This window comes from Onychostoma macrolepis, chromosome 02 (assembly GCF_012432095.1).
Source record: "Onychostoma macrolepis isolate SWU-2019 chromosome 02, ASM1243209v1, whole genome shotgun sequence".
Classification (NCBI taxonomy): Eukaryota; Metazoa; Chordata; class Actinopteri; order Cypriniformes; family Cyprinidae; genus Onychostoma; species Onychostoma macrolepis.
This window is the reverse complement of record NC_081156.1, coordinates 20377334-20395206: the sequence shown is the minus strand read 5'-3', so window position 1 is coordinate 20395206 and position 17873 is coordinate 20377334. Positions and strand designations below refer to the sequence as shown.

Sequence of the window (17873 nt, the reverse complement as noted above, 5' to 3'; positions counted from 1 at the left end):
ATTAGTAATTTTCAGTACTATTTAGGGCAGACAGGGTGGATAGTATGTAAATTGGGACGCAGGGTCAGTTTCTTTTACGCCTCAACTGAGCTCACTTGAAACTTCTGAAACAAAAGCCGTCTACAGGAAGTGACTAAGCACCCGGCCGGAAGTAGGAATTAGTAACCGGGACTTTTAATTTCTGCAGCGGTAAAAAATATAATGGCAATCTTTGAATCCTTCGCAGGCAGTTAGAGTTTGCTACAAGTCAGGTAGGTAATTATAACGCACACCATTTTATACATATTATTTATAGTATAATGAAAGAGGAAGTTATCGTGAAATCAACAAATAATAATCAGAGCCTTTCAGAAGAATTGACGTTAAAACTAACGTCACATCACTTTGCATTTGAAACTAAAGTTATATTAAAGCTTTAACTGGCAATAGTTTTATACAACCCTGGCAGCTCTGCATACCTTTTAATAGAAGACCTGGCCTGTTATTAACGTAAATTATTCGATCAAATTTGTGTAACGTTACATAATCAGCCTGGGCTTTGTTTACATCGTGTGTTGTGTTGTCAAGTGTTGAACTGTCGGACGCCCAGTTCATCGCCTTAGTTATTATCTGAATTAAAGGACCCAATTTATAAGTTACTTTAGCAGCAAAGTAAATAAACGTCTAGCTGTGTGAAACAGTAACACGTTATGTTGTTGTTAACATATCCCTATTATCGATTGTTGTTGTTACTTATTCAGGCATGTAACACCCCAGAGGTTTGCGGGCTATTGCTTATATATTTGACAGGTTGATAACAGAAACTTGTTTTCAGTGTGTCTGTAGCAGGTCATGGCTGTTGGAGAGCTCTGTCTAATTGATAAGGATATTTCAAGGTCAGTTTAACCCTTAGTCCAGTTTTACAGCAGAAGTGCCTATTAACAGGCTGGACTGTATTTTAAGTGTGTGATTGTGACTTCACTGAAGAAATTCATTTTTAGTCTACTAGAGGTCCCCCTGAATCCCAGTATTTCATCCTTGAATCTTCACTGTAATCGCCTCACTAAGATTGAGGGCTTGAGGACAGCATGGTACATAAAACATCTGGACCTGTCATCCAATCGCATCTGTGGTATAGAGGGATTAGCTTCCTTGTCCTCACTGCGCACCTTAAACCTATCCTGCAACTTAATCACCAAAGTAGAAGGTAAAGCTCTCACTTTGTTAGGGCAGAAATTAAAGTTTTTAATGCCCTGTAGTATAATTTTAATGGTAAAATGAAAGCGTGTCTTTGGTTTGTAATCTGTCAATACATGGATTTCTTTCAGGACTTAATGGACTAACAAGTCTCACAAGACTGAATTTGGCCTACAATCAAATAAATGACCTAACTGGTAGGTTAGATTGCATTCCCATCAGTGTTAATTCTTGAGTAGTTTGTTTTTGCTCTCTGAATTATTTGACATTCAAGATAAGAAATTCCACTAACATTAAAAGGCCGGGTTGGTAATTTATTTATAAAACAAAGCCTCTTATGTTTACCAAAGCTTCATTTATTTGATCAGAAAAACATAACTTTCAGATAAAGGATGCACACTCGCTGTATCTTCTTAATGACTTGTAATTTATTTTTATTTTACAACAGAGCAATCAACAATTAAACGTTTTGTCAACGAGCCTTCTTCAGTGAAACATACAATAACATTTCCCACATTAAAAAAAAAAAATCTGAATTTTTCAGAATATTATTCAAATTTAAAATAATTTTTTTTTATTGATGTATATAATTATTGACTATAATATAACTATTTCTATTTTAAAATATTTTCAAATGTAATTCAAAGCAAAAGTCGATTTTTTTGGCAGCCATTACTCGCCTTCAGTGTCACACGATCCTTCAGAAATCACTCTAATGTGCTGAGTTGGTGCTCAAGAAACATTTATTACTATCAGTATTGAAAACAGTTATACGGCTTAATTTTTATGAAAACCATGATACATTTTTTTTAGGATTTGTTGATGAGAGAGTTCAAAAGAACAGCGTTTAATGGAACCATGTAAAATTCTTATCACATTTTACCAGTGCATCCCTGCTGAATAAAACTATTAATTTTTTATTTAATTTATTATTATTGAACCCCAGAATTTTGAACGATAGTGTAGATCACAGTTGGACAACTATGTATTCACTCACTGGTCTATGCTTTCAGGTCTCTTATATCTTCATGGAGCAGAGTACAAACTAAAGTACCTGCAGCTCCACAGCAATCATTTGGATAGCATGAACCACATGCTGCAGTGCATGGGGGGACTGCAGAATCTGAAAGATGTTACTCTTAGCAAGGATGGTGCACAGAATCCAGTCTGCTCACTGCCAGGTTTGTAGGAAAAAACCCTGAAGGAAAATCAAGAATTTTTTTTCAGATAAGCAAACTGTGCAGTGGAACTGGTGTGGAAAATCTGAAATGGTCTAAAAGGGCCAAAAAGAATAAGATAGAAAAAGTTGGCAACTTTATTTCTCTAGAATGTTCTTCCTTTGTTTGTAGGCTATAGAGAGATGGTTCTTCAGTCTCTGCATCAAGTCACTACACTAGATGGAGTAGATCGCATAGGAAATCCATCTTCTTTAGCAGAGGACAGTCCTATGGATGTTCCTGGTCTTGAGGACTTTCTTGAGTTTTTGATTTCATCAGACGCAAGTGTTAATGGAGAACTGGTAAACTATTTTTATGATACTGTTTATTTTCTCAAAATCCTCAGATATTTATCTGCTTTTAGACTGAGAATGACATTTGAATCTTCTTGAAGTGGTTACATATGTTTATGTCCAATGTGTTTTTTTGTTATGAAGGCAAAGTCAGATGCTCCTCTCACTACTCCGCGGATTGATGAAGTCCTGACCCAGTTTCGACAACGAGGTGGAAAACCAACTGCAGAAAATCAAGAAAATGAGCAGCGAATTAAAAAACTAGAGCAGCAGGTTTCCCATCTCATTCAGAAGGTAAATAAAGGGAAAATTGATTACTACATTTCAGTTATCATTCATTTAATCATTAATGATCACTAATTCATAAAAATAGCACAATCCAAAATTTGTGAAATGGCATTATTCTAAATTGTACATTTGAATTTAGGTCCCTACAGGGGATGGCTTTAAAACAAACAGTGCTGTACCTTCTGTGATACATAAAGCAAAAAGAGACACTGATCGGACATCAGAGAGCGAATGTGACAGTGGAAAAGAGAACCAACGGCATTCCAGAGTCCTGTCTCATCCTAGAGGCTCTGCAGGGAAAAAACTGACAAAGGACACCAAACCCAAACAATCTGACTGGTGAAGTAACTTGTACACATACATATTTATAAATGCATTTGGTCTCAAACTGAATTTCAATTGCTTATTGAGAATTTGGACATGAGTTGCACAAACACATCTCATTACAGTTTACTGGATTTGATTAATAACGTTATTTGCTCCAGCACAGTGCTTGAATTGTGTTTTGAGAGGTTGCAAAATATTTACTTGCCGCATTCTTCCTCAGTACTCTTTTTTTTGTAAATCTAACTTGATAAGTTTCAGAATAATAGAAAAGCGCTGCACTTTAGACAAAGGCTTTGCAGTAGTCCAGTAATCAATGCGGTTTATAAATTGTCCTTGCTCCTCCTCCTTAAAATTGCTTGTACACATGAATGATTACACTGTCACTAAGTTCAGTTCATTTAACTTAATCAAAACTTAAGCTGCAATAACATGGAGCTGTAGAGAAAGCTACTATTGAGAAGTTACAGCAATAATCATTAAATACATACACTATACATATGTACCATTATGTTAATCTAAATATACAGGTGCATCTCAATAAATTAGAATGTTGTGGAAAAGTTCATTTATTTCACTAATTCAACTCAAATTGTGAAACTCGTGTATTAAATTAGAATACTTCATAAGACCAATAAAAAAAAAACATTTTTAGTGAATTGTTGGCCTTCTGGAAAGTATGTTCATTTACTGTATATGTACTCAATACTTGGTAGGGGCTCCTTTTGCTTTAATTACTGCCTCAATTCGGCGTGGCATGGAGGTGATCAGTTTATGGCACTGCTGAGGTGGTATGGAAGCCCAGGTTTCTTTGACAGTGGCCTTCATCTCATCTGCATTTTTTGGTCTCTTGTTTCACATTTTCCTCTTGACAATACCCCATAGATTCTCTATGGGGTTCAGGTTTGGTGAGTTTACTGGCCAGTCAAGCACACAAACACCATGGTCATTTAACCGACTTTTGGTGCTTTTGGCAGTGTGGGCAGGTGCCAAATCCTGCTGGAAAATGAAATCAGCATCTTTAAAAAGCTGGTCAGCAGAAGGAAGCATGAAGTGCTCCAAAATTTCTTGGTAAACGGGTGCAGTGACTTTGGTTTTCAAAAAACACAATGGACCAACACCAGCAGATGACATTGCACCCCAAATCATCACAGACTGTGGAAACTTAACCCTGGACTTCAAGCAACTTGTGCTATGAGCTTCTCCACCCTTCCTCCAGACTCTAGGACCTTGGGTTCCAAATGAAATACAAAACTTGCTCTCATCTGAAAAGAGGACTTTGGACCACTGCGCAACAGTCCAGTTCTTCTTCTCCTTTGCCCAGGTAAGACGCCTCTGACGATGTCTGTGGTTCAGGAGAGGACAACTGTAGCCAAATTCCTTGACACGTCTGTGTGTGGTGGCTCTTGATGCCTTGACCCCAGCCTCAGTCCATTCCTTATGAAGTTCACCCAAATTCTTGAATCGATTTTGCTTGACAATCCTCACAAGGCTGCGGTTCTCTCGGTTGGTTGTGCATCTTTTTATTCCACACTTTTTCCATCCACTCAACTTTCTGTTAACATGCTTGGATACAGCACTCTGTGAACAGCCAGCTTCTTTGGCAATGAATGTTTGTGGCTTACCCTCCTTGTGAAGGGTGTCAATGATTGTCTTCTGGACAACTGTCAGATCAGCAGTCTTCCCCATGATTGTGTAGCCTAGTGAACCAAACTGAGAGACCATTTTGAAGGCTCAGAAAACCTTTGCAGGTGTTTTGCGTTGATTAGCTGATTGGCGTATCACCATATTCTAATTTGTTGAGATAGTGAATTGGTGGGTTTTTGTTAAATGTGAGCCAAAATCATCACAATTAAAAGAACCAAAGACTTAAACCACTTCAGTCTGTGTGCATTGAATTTATTTAATACACGAGTTTCACTATTTGATTTGAATTACTGAAATAAATGCTTCTATAAACTTAAAATAAACTTTTCCACGATATTCTAATTTATTGAGATGCACCTTGTATATACAGTCATGGCCAAAAATATCGGCACTCTTGGTAAATATGATCAAAGAAGGCTATGAAAATTAATCTGCATTGCTAATCCTTTTGATCTTTTATTTAAAAAAATTCACAAAAATCTAACCTTTCATTGGATAATAAGAATTTAAAATGGGGGAAAATATCATTATGAAATAAATGTTTTTCTCAAATACGCGTTGGACACAATTATTGGCACCTCTAGAAATTCTTATGAGTAAAATATCTCTGAAGTATATTCCCATTCATATTCACAATTTTGAGCACTCCAGGGTGATTATGAACATGAAATTATCCAGCCATGGCTTCCTGTTTCACAGAAATATAAATAGGAGGGAAAACAAAGCCCAAATTCCCTTAATCATCCATCACATCACCACATGTTGTTTGGGAGGGTTTCAAGAAAAATTCTCCTAGCTCATCTAAAAACAAACTTCAGCATATTCAGTTATCAGACACGACTGGAACTTCAAATGGGACTAACTTCTATGGTCAGATGAAACTAAAAAATTAGCTTTTTAGCAGCAAACACTCAAGATGGGTTTGGTGAACACAGGGATAAAAAGTACCCCATGTGTTCAATGAAATATACTGCTGTATTTTTGATGTTGTGGGCCTATATTTCTGCTGGAGGTCCTGGACATCTTGTTTAGACGCATGGCATCATGGATTCTATCAAATACCAACAGATAAAAAATCAATAAGTGACTGACTCTGTTAGAAATCTTATAATGGACCATGTTTGGATCTTCCAACCGTACAATAATCCAAACACAAACCTCAAAAACAACACAAAAATTGGTCACTGAGCACAAAGCCAAGCTTCTGCTGGCCATTCCAGTCCTCTGACCTGAACCCTATAGAAAATGAGTGGGTGAACTGAAGAGAAGAAGCACCAACATGGAGCTGTGAATCTAAAGGGTCTGGAGTGATTGTGGATGAAGGAATGGTCTCTGATCTCTTGTCAGGTGTTCTCTAACCTCATCAGGCATTATAGGAGAAAATTTAGAGCTGTTAAACTGGCAAATGGAGGTTTCAAAAAGTATTGAATAAAAGGGTGCCGTTAATTGTGGCCAACGTGTATTAGAGAAAAACATTTATTTCATAATGGTCTTTCCCCCTGTTTTGAATTCTTATTATCCAATGAAAGGTTAGATTTTTGTGAATTTTTTAAAATAAAAGATCAAAAAGATTAACAATGCAAATAGGCATGGGCCGGTATGAGATTCTGACTGTATGATAACCTTAGATAAAAATATCACGGTTTCATGGTATTGCGATTACAGCTCTAAAATATGTTATTTTTAAATGTCTGGGTAAAAAAAGTTTTTTCCACTGAACACAATACATTTTATTTTTAAGAAACATAAAGAACATTTTGGAACATGTCAGGCTAAATAATTGAATTCTTGTTAATTAAATTACGTGCAGTCACTTAAGTGAGCCTAAACCTGCAGCTCAACAATAATCAGAACATAAATAAATTATTTTCTGTAAAAAAAAAAAAAAAATCCTTCTAAATGAAAAAAAATTAAAAATGCAGTCACTTAACCTAAACCTATAGCTCAATAATCAAAAACATAAATCAAAACAACTTCTGTAAAAAAAATAAATTAAAAAAATGCAGTCATTAAACCTGCAGCTCAACAAGGTTTTTGGAGATATGCTCACTTTCTACACATTCATCTTTCAGTCCAAGTTATGTGAGGTACAAAGATGTGTGCACATAAGGAGAGTGCGTGATTGTATCACACACACACAGTCTCTCTCCGTATAATACATTTTACATCCGTACATTTTGAACAGATGTAAACAATGGCAGGAGGCTTAAAATTATAGATGTGATACCAGCTAAATTTATTGTACTAAATTGCAGAAACATAGTACTTTAGTCTGCTATTCCCCGCTCTGTGAAGTAACGTGAGGGAAGAAACTAGTTGACGTTAGCTAGTTAATTAGGTATGTTATCTGCCTCGGTAGCAAGCCAAATAGTATTTATTTCAACACTGAAACAACCGGCGAATGGGTCGCTGTCTTGATTGAGGGTGAAAGAGGAAGAAATGAAGACGACACAGATATATCGTTTGTGAACGACCTGGAAGTATTTATTTAGCGATAAGCGCCAAAACATCATCTGTACGGAACATCGTTGTGTACCGGACAGTAGTCTACGTTACCCGAGAAATTCCCATACGGCAGACTTCGCCTTTTTCGACGGGGGAAAAAGTTCCAGGGATTCACCTCATGCGGCCATCATCCTACACACAGGTGACTCTCACTGACCGCTATCCGGAGGGAGAGAGGGGTCGTGTGACCCCGTTACGCTCTTCACTGCTCACAACTGAGGGAGTCCAGCACTTTCCGTCTTTGACGACACGTAAAAAAAAAAAAAACTGCGCATACCGCAGGAACGGTATAACGGAAAATTTTAGTGGTTTTGAAACCGTGAATTTTCCAAACTGCGGTATACCTTGAAACCGGTTATCGTCCCATGCCTAAATGCAAATTAATTTTCACAGCTGCCTTTGATCATATTTACCAAGGGTGCCGATATTTTTGACCATGACTGTGTGTGTGTGTGTGTGAATACACACACACACTATATATATATATATATATATATATATATATATATATATATATATATATATATATATACACACACACACGCACAACCCGAATTCTGGAAATGTTGGGATGTTTTTTAAATTTGAATAAAATGACAACTAAAAGACTTTCAAATCACATGAGCCAATATTTTATTCACAATAGAACATAGAGAACATAACAAATAAAACTTCTCAGTTTAAAATGAGAAATTTGTCAATTTTATGCACAAAATTAGCTTATTTCAAATTTGATGCCTGCTACAGGTCTCAAAAAAGTTGACACGGGGGCAAAAAAGGGCTGAAAAAGCAAGAAATTTTGAAAAGATTCAGCTGGGAGAACGTCTAGCAACTCATTAAATTAATTGACATCAGGTCTGTAACATGATTAGCTATAAAAAGGATGTCTTAGAGAGGCATAGTCTAGAAGTAAAGATGGGCAGAGACTCTCCAATCTGTGAAAGAACATAAAAAGATTGTGGAATACTTTAAAAACAATTTTCCTCAACGTCAGATTCCAAAGGCTTTGCAAATCTCATCAGCTACAGTGCATAACATCATCAAAATATTCAGAGAAACTGGAGAAATCTCTGTGCGTAAGGGACAAGGCCAAAGACCTTTGTTGGATGCCCGTGGTCTTCAGGCCCTTAGACGACACTGCATCACTCATCGGCATGATTCTGTCATTGAGATTACTAAATGGGCCCAGGAATAATTCCAGAAACCACTGTCGGTAAACACAATCTGCCATGCCATCTGCAGGTGCCAACTAAAGCTCTATCATGCAAAAAGAAAGCCATATGTGAACATGGTCCAGAAGCGCCATCGTGTCCTGTGGGCCAAGGCTCATTTAAAATGGACTGTTTCTAAGTGGAAAAGTGTTCTATGGTCATACGAGTCCAAATTTGATGTTCTTGTTGGAAATCACGGACGCCGTGTCCTCCGGGCTAAAGAGGAGGGAGATCTTCCTGCATGTTATCAGCGTTCAGTTCAAAAGCCAACATCTCTGATGGTATGGGGGTGCATACGGTATGGGCAGCTTGCATGTTTTGGAAGGCACTATGAATGCTGAAATGTATATAAAGGATTTAGAGCAACATAGGCTCCCCTCCAGACGACGTCTATTCCAGGGAGGGCCTTGTGTATTTCAGCAGGACAATGCAAAACCACATACTGCAGCTATTTCAACAGCATGGCTTCGTAGTAGAAGAGTCCGGGTGCTGAATTGGCCTGCCTGCAGTCAAGATCTTTCACCTATAGAGAACATTTGGCGCATCATTATACGACAAATATGTCAAAGACGACCACAAACTCAGCAGCTGGAAACCTATATCAGGCAAGAATGGGACCAAACTCCAGAAACTCATAACCTTCGATGCCCAGATGTCTTCAAACTGTTTTGAAAAGAAGAGGAGATGCTACACCATGGTAAACATGCCCCCGTCCCAGCTATTTTGAGACCTGTAGCAGGCATCAAATTTGAAATGAGCTTATTTTGTGCATAAAATTGCGCAAAATCATGATCCGCACTCTCATGAAACAGTCTTTTCTTTTCGTTTTATTCTTCATTTATTACCGATAGGACAAGGACACAAACGTTTCAGCTCAAAGGCCTTCTTCAGTGTGTTAAAAAATACAAATCCTCCATCCACTTTTTATATTACTAATTTGACGTCATCGTTCATTTACCAATGTTCATTGATTTAAAAGCTTACGTATTCCATTTCAGTATTAAACAACTTGCATTTTAAATACCACACCCATTATCATAACCAGCACTGCATTACAAAATACCTCTTATTCGAATATAAATTACCTCGGAATTCATTTTTATCACTCTTGTATAAACTAGCAGTTAAAATAAACCATCAGCAGTCTTTACTTTTAACAATGGAAAATTCAATTATTAAAATCATCAGACATGCATCGTCATTAATAATCACTTATTTTCACACTGAATGCTTGAGATCTACTCCACAAAATTGTGGAGTAGATCTCAAGCATTCAGTGTGAAAATAAGTGATTACATTTTATTTCTGTGATGCCAAAGCTGAATTTTCAGCATCTATTATTCCAGTCTTTCAGTAATCATTCTAATATGTTGATATGGTGCTCAAGAAACATTTCTTGTTATTACCGAATATTCATCAAAAGTGGCAGTAAAGACATTTACAATGTTATAAAAGATTTCTATCTGAAATAAATGCTTTTCCTTTTAACATTCTTCAAAGACTTCACTTTTTTCATCAAAGAATCTTAAAAATGTATCATGGTTTCCACCAAAATATTAAGCAGCAAAAACAGTTTTCAACATTAATAATATAAGACGAACCATTATTAATAACTGAGCACCAATAATTCATAATAATTGAGCACTAAATCAGCATATGAGATTGATTTATGAAGGATCATATGATGCTGAAGACTGAAGAAATGACTGCTGTTGATTCAGCTTTGCCATCACAGGAATAAATTGCATTTTAAAATACATAAAAATAGAAAGCAGTTATTTTAAATTGTAATTATATTTCAAACTATTGCTGTTTTAATTTATTTTAATATAAAATATATAGATTACATATTAAATATTAAAGAACCTCACACTCTTACTAGTCTGAAATAGCTTTTGCTTTCATCGCAGTGTGACAAATGCACAAAAGCAGAGGTCCACACAGCAGGCTGTTGGCCCCCGTAGGAGGACATCAGTCCAGAGCTCTGGGTCTGTTGAATCTACAGAGTCTGTAAAAAAGGGTCCTAAAAGCATCAAAGCCAGTCCTAACAAAAGCTCAGCTCATTCTCAAGAGGAAACCTACAGGGTATGCAAACTGCATTGCGCAGGTCCAACAATTCTCTTTATTAAACTAAATGTAAATTTGCAAAGAGTAAAGTGTGTGTGTTTACATGCAGGCGATTGTAGAAGAGCGAGACCAGGAGCGGGAGCGGCGCTGGAAGGCAGAGCAGGCTGCAAACAGACTTTCTGAACAGGTCAAGAACCTGCAGACTCGAGCCAGTGAGGAAAAGGACTTGCAAAGTTTGGCCTTACACACCACAGACAGGTGAGGACATGTTGAGTCCTCTGTTAATATTGAGAAATATAGTTTCACTTTGTCTCTTTGTTCTGTTTTACTTTTACATTGAAACCAATGTGAATGAAATGAATGCAAATTGAGCAGCCTAATTAAGAGTCCTACTGCTGAGAGTCAAAGTAACATATATTTATATATTACCAACGAACACAATTAGCTGCAACATCTATTATCTTACTCATTCAAACACTCTCTTCCATCAAGGACACCTTAACAATCTCTAGCCATCCAAGTGTTTGGAGCGAATGTTTGGCTTGACGTATTGCACCTAATTGGTGTCAACTCCGGCTGAAATGTTGGATCTGAATACACTTGAGTATAATTAAATTTTATTAGAAGTTTCCAGAGACCCTACTGCAGGGGCCTGATGTATGAAACTGCCTTCCCACACCTGCATGGCAGTTTCTGTGGCGTGATGACGGCCCTGATATTGTGCTCTAATATTATAGCCCACGCGCTCCCCCTGGTGATAAATCGTAATTATAATGGAGATTAAAGTCATGGTGACAGGCACATGTCTGCTGCAGATTATCAATCAATCCTAATTGCCACCCCTGCAGCACTTTGCTGCTAATGACTCTCGCCTCACAGTCCAGTATCTGTTTTGTTAACTCTTCGTCTGCTGAGTATGTGTGAATGTAAATTAATGTAATAGTGTCATAAGTTTTAGTGTGTTATTCATTTATTATTATTGTGCAATGTATCGGAGATGTACCCTAGTGTGTAGCGGCAACATGTTGCACCTTGGTGTCATTCAGATATTCTGTATTGTATTTGGTTTGAAAGGGTTTAGACTTTTGACTCATTTCCTCAATTCCTTATTTTATAAGAGAATCCTGAAAAAAAAAATTATCATAGTTTTCAAAAAGCTGCTCAGCTGTTTTCAACATTGACAATAATAAAAAATGTTACTTGAGCACCAAACTAACATATTAGAATGATTTCTGAAGGATTGCATGATTCTGAAGGCTAGAATAATGGCTGCTCAAAATTCAGCTTTGCCATCACAGGAATAAATTACATTTAAAAATTCTAATTCTCCAAAACTCCAAACTTTTGAATGATAGTGTACATGAATGCATAGTGAAAGAGAATGAATTTTTCAAGATATTGTGAAAAAGCAGCTCTAATCTCTCTTATTCCTTTAGGTTGAAGGAGTTGTTGTTAAAAGAGCGCTCTGATCGGGCAGCATTGCAGACTCGTTTGCAGGAATTGGATGAGAGATACAGGTCTACGTTAGAACAGCTGGAGCAGGTGCACAAACGGGAAGACCAACACAAGAGGGCGCTGCGCAGTCTGGAGGACAGCATGACCAAAGCAGAGGCTCTCAGGGTCCAGCAGCGTGCAGAAGAGGTAGAACAATTGCAGTCCATATCTTCAGTAGTGACGGATCCATAGCATGAACTGAGTGCTCCAGTATGCTGTATAGAGTGGCACTGGTTCATGTCTGAACCATACATCCGGTCTTCATTGAGTTGACTTACAAGAATGCTTAGACAGTGAAATACTACTAGTCATCTAAAGGGCATCTTTCTGTGGGATGGTTCCAGAAGCAGTTCCCAGATAAATATACAGGCATATGGCTGAATTGCAAACATGTTTCAATTTCTTTTTGACATTTGAATCCTTTGAATTGAGTTAGAGGAATATTTACACCTGACCTTTTGCATGGGTTTGAACGGCTGCCATGAGAAAGCTGCTACTTGAGCAGTTATCTGCTTATAAAGTGAAAAACACTCTTCAAAATAAAAGTTTTCTATATAACATTTAAAGTGAATGACCTGCTATATTATTTCAGATGAAGAGGACTCAGGAGTTAAAGAATAAAGCATCTGCCTTAAAAAGGGAAGTTGAAATACTCCGAGCTTCAGCTCGACAGCATAAAGAGAAGATGCAGCAGTTGCATGAACTGTTAGCTTCTAGGGAGGAGATGCACAGGTACACAAGCACCACATGGAATCATGTCTATGATCTTTTTATACAAAGAGTGACTGCCTGAAAATGGTTCAGTTTACAAACAGGAAATTTCAACTGTTTCATCTTGCACCTGTTTGACTTTGTGGGACAGGAAAGAGCTTGCAACGCGGCTGCTTCCTGGTGGGACTGAGTTTAAGGAGGCTATAGCCAAAGAGGTGGTGGCAATAGAGCAGAGATTTGCTCAGAAACAGACTGATTTGGAACAGAAGATCTCTGATGCTAGAAGACAGTATGCTGCTCTAGAGGATGAATTTCGCATGGCTCTCACCATTGAGGCAAAGCGTTTCTCAGAGGTAAATCTAAATTGTGAGGTATCATTTTTAGTCTGAAAAAAACAAAGAATAATTTACTATGTATTATGTAGAGCGTCCTCCAAAAGTATTGGAACAGTGAGGCCAATTCATTTATTTTTGCTGTAGACTGAAAACATTTGGGTTTGACATCAAAAGATGAATATGAGATGAGAGATTAACATTTCAGCTTTTATTTACAGGTATTTTCATCTGGATCTGATACACAATTTACAAGATATCACCTTTTGTTTGAACCCACCCATTTTTCATGTTACCAAAAGTATTGGAACATGTGACTGACAGGTGTGTTTTGTTTCCCTGGTGTGTCCTATTAATTGATTATTCAAACAATAAATAGCACTGGATGTCTGCGCTCAGTTTCAGATCCATGCAGACTGCATTTATAGTTAGTTAGACGTGTAACCAACATGAAAACCAGAGAGGTGTCTATGGGTGAAAAACGAGCAATTGTGAAGCTGAGAGAAGATGAAAAATCAATCAAACCATTGCACAAACACTGGCAATAGCAAATACAACCATTTGGAATCTCCTGAGGTAGAAAGAAACCAATGGTGTACCAAGTAACACACCTCGAACGGGTAGATCAAGGAAAACATCAGCAGTTGACGACAGAAACATTGTGACGGCTGTAAAGAAAGACCCTAAAACAACTGTTAGTGACATCAGCAACAACCTCCAGAGGGCAGGAGTGAAGTTATCACAATCTACTGTTCGCAGAAGACTTCGTGAACAAAAGTACAGAGGCTACACCAGAAGATGAAAACCACTCATTAGCAAGAAGAATAGGAGACGAGCCTCAAAAATTGCATGACGGCAGCAGCAAAATTAACTCAGAAGTCTTCAGAAATATTTTGTCTGACAATTTACAGAAAGATGCAACCAAACTGATTGGGAGATCCTTCATCATGCAGCAAGATAATGACCCAAAACAGTGCCAAAACAACAAATGAGTTCATCAGGGCAAGAAGTGGAAGGTTTTAGACTGGCCAAGTCAATCTCCAGACTTAAACCCTGTAGAGTATGCATTTCACCTGCTAAAGAAGAGACTGAAGGGAGTAACCCCCCAAAACTGAAAGAGGCTGTGGTGAAAGCCTGGAAAAGCATCACAAAAGAAGAATGCAAACGTTTGGTGATGACAATGGGTCACAGACTCGATGCAGTTATTGAAAGCAAATTTGCAACTAAATATTAAGTCTTATTCACTTTAATCTAGTTTAAGTCAATCTGTTCCGATACTTTTGCTCACATGAAAAATGGGTGGGTTCAAAGAAAAGGTGATATCTTGTAAGTTGTGTGTCAGATCCAGATATGAATACCTGGAAATAAAAGATGAAATGTTGATCTCTCGTCTCATATTCATCTTTTGATGTCAAACCCAAATGTTTTCAGTCTACAGCAAAAATAAAGGAATTGGTCTCACTGTTCCAATATTTTTGGAGGGCACTGTATGTACCATTATAGCTTTTAGTAATATTTTGAATAAGCTTTCATTTTTATATTTTTATATTGTTTTATATTTTTACATTTTATTTTGTATGTTCTTTTGTCATAATTTTTTTTATATTTTGGAATAGTTTTTATTTATTTTTATTTCTGTTTATTTCTGTTAGTAAGTTTTAACTTTTTTTAAGATTTATATTTTATTTCGGATTTAATTTTAAAAAAAAATGTTCAATTGTTTTAGTTAAGAATGCTGCCTAAAATGTCAGAAATTTTAATGACACAAGACCCAGATTTTTCTGACTGGTTACCCTTACTATGTGTGTGTGTTTGCGATTTGTAGGTAAAGGAGGGCTTTGATCAGGTATCTGCTGAACTCCTAGACATGAAGTCAAGTCTCAACCAGTCTCAGCAGAAAGAGAAGCAGTCAGCCTCTTTGGTGCAGGAGTTCACAGCTATGGTGAAAGAACAGAAAATACGTATTGCTGAGCTCCTCAAAGCCAAGCGAGAAGCCGCCGCTGAGTTCAAGGTATCACCAAAAGATTTTACTTGCAAAAATGTGTTTTTGATTTTGTTGTGTCCTTTGCGGATTTTTGTCAAATCATCACATATCAAATTTCGATCACTTCTTAAGTAATGCTTTATAAATGTGACCCTGGACCACAAAACCAGTCATAAGAGTACATTTTTTGAATAAATAAGCTTTCCATTGATATATGGTTTGTTATGATAGGACAATATTTGGCTGAGATACAACTATTTGAAAATCTGGAATCTGAGGGTGCAAAAAAATCTAAATATTGAGAAAATCGCCTTTAAAGTTGTCCAAATGAAGTTCTTAACAATGCATATTACTAATCAAAAATTAAGTTTTGATATATTTACTGTAGGAAATTTACAAAGTATCTTCATGGAACATGATCTTTACTTAATGATTTTTGGCATAAAAGAAAAATCAATAATTTTGACCCATACAATGTATTTTTGGCTATTGCTACAAACATACCCCAGCGACTTAAGACTGGTTTTGTGGTCCAGGGTCACAAATAACATTATGCTCTGTTTTGGTATGCTAGACCCGTGTACAGTCATTGGAATCCAGGTTAGAGGACGATAAACGACTTAACCTACAGGTGGAGCTACTGAAAAAGGACAAGTCCAAGCTGCTCTCCCAGCTTACTGCTCAAGAGTCTGTCATAGATGGACTACGGGCAGAGAGGAAGATCTGGGGCCAAGAACTTGCACAGCAAGGTACTTCAGTAACTTCAAGAAAACTTTAAGAAATTATAACTCAAACATAGCTAATTTGTCCATTTATTTAGGTGTATCCTTAGCACAGGACCGTGGTCGACTGGAGGCCAGAATTGAGGTTTTGTTAGGCGAACTGGAATCACAGAAGAAGCAGAACAACAGAGACAATGATGCACTCAGGATTAAAGCTAAGATTGTTGATGACCAGACAGAGACCATTCGTAAACTAAAAGAGGTAAAGTCCTACTCACTCAAAAAAAAACTATAAACTAAGATAGAAATTAGACAGAAATAAATTGGATATTTATTGTGGTTCAAATCTATCAAAATATGTAATGACATTGCTAATTTAATGCATTAAGTACAAAATAAAATAGTCTAAGAGAAAAATCTCATGTAATAGTGTCAGTTTTTATTGCCTGGCTCACTTTTCTCTGACATATTGCTTCTATAGGCATTGCTGGAGCGAGATGAGCAGATCCGTAAACTTCGTGACGAGAATGTGCAGGACCAGCGAAAGCTGAAGCAGCAGCTGGAGGAGGAAATGGCCTCTGCAGTGGAGCTCAGAGACACAGTGGAGCAGCTCAGTATCAGGAAGGAGGACCTGAAACAACAGCTTCTTGATAAGGAGGCGGAGCTTGATGAGGTTAAAGAGACATACAGGTATGGAATAACACTGGTTAAACTGCAAACATCTCATGATTCCAAGACTTCACCCTAACTTATTGATTATGGACAGTATGCCATTGTTTGAAAGGGTGTATGCTGATGTCTCATACCATCACACAGTTGCTTAGTAATATGTTAAATATTTTTAATTTTGCAGGGCCTCAAGTAAACAATGGCAGGAAAAGGCAGAACTGTTGAACAGGCTTGAAAGCCAGGTCAAGCGAATGAAGGAGGGTTTTGATTCCAAAGAGAGAGCACTGATAGAGGAAAAAGACAAGGCTTCACAAGCACACCGGTATGAGATGGGCAGCAGGCCCTAATTTGACCATTGAAGTATATACAGTATACAGTAGTATATATTTAAAACTTTTATTTTTAAATAAGAGCGGCAGTGGAGAAGCTTCACAGTGTGGATGATGCCTTCCGTAGACAACTGGAATCTCTGCAAGCTTCCCATCAGGCTGAAATACTTCGTCTTGTGAATGACAAACAGAAACAAATAGAAAAGGCCAATCAGAAGGTATTACTGCCACTAAAGTATTGATTTATATGTATTGATTCACTGTATTATCATTCATATTGCTAGTGTTGGCACATGCAGGCAAACTGCTAGACCAAAGTGAGCAGACTAGAATGAGTTGTTTTTAATTTAATGTCTTGATGAATTGGATGATTGACTGGGAGACTGCTTTCTCAAGAACATATTTATTTATTTGTTTATTTATTTTTAACCACAGGTGCTCCAGGTGGAGGAGGAAATGCGCCAGCTGCTTGAGGAAACTGAGAGTAATAAAAGGGTAATGGAGGAGAAAATGAGACGCCTCACACAAGTGCTGAAAGACTTCTGACCTCCTATTCATTACAAACCAAAGACAAAAACTTGGAAGATGCCTTTTTCAAGACTTAAATCACTGTCTCTCAGTCTGGCTGAGAATATATCCTGAAATTATTGTAATTCTGAGTGTCTAGCCTACTGTATTGCCTACTGTTTTTTTTTTTTTTGGCTTTATGCTTCAAATTACATAGAAATTGTCAAAACTGTGAAACTTCTTTTTTATATATATATATAACACACACACACACACACACACATATATACACAAACATAATTTATAATGTATAAATAAATACATTTATATTTTTTTTCTAAAACCTTTGTACCTTGAGCATACAGCATTATATACTGCTCTTTTTTATATACCACAG

The 17873-nt window shown here is 37.2% G+C and overlaps 1 protein-coding gene across 1 annotated transcript; it reads left to right on the top strand.

Moving 5' to 3' along the window:
- The first annotated feature begins 115 nt into the window (after positions 1 to 115).
- On the top strand, positions 116 to 17737 carry lrrcc1 (leucine rich repeat and coiled-coil centrosomal protein 1). The gene is made up of 20 exons (XM_058752338.1): positions 116 to 251; positions 815 to 875; positions 981 to 1186; positions 1308 to 1373; positions 2190 to 2357; positions 2526 to 2695; positions 2831 to 2980; positions 3114 to 3313; positions 10572 to 10746; positions 10838 to 10986; positions 12165 to 12369; positions 12815 to 12954; positions 13085 to 13286; positions 15091 to 15276; positions 15824 to 15998; positions 16070 to 16233; positions 16453 to 16661; positions 16825 to 16962; positions 17052 to 17187; positions 17405 to 17737. The coding sequence occupies exons 2-20, from the start codon at positions 832 to 834 to the stop codon at positions 17513 to 17515; spliced, it is 2994 nt and encodes a 997-aa protein (XP_058608321.1). The 5' UTR covers positions 116 to 251; positions 815 to 831; the 3' UTR covers positions 17516 to 17737.
- Positions 17738 to 17873: the final 136 nt, after the last annotated feature.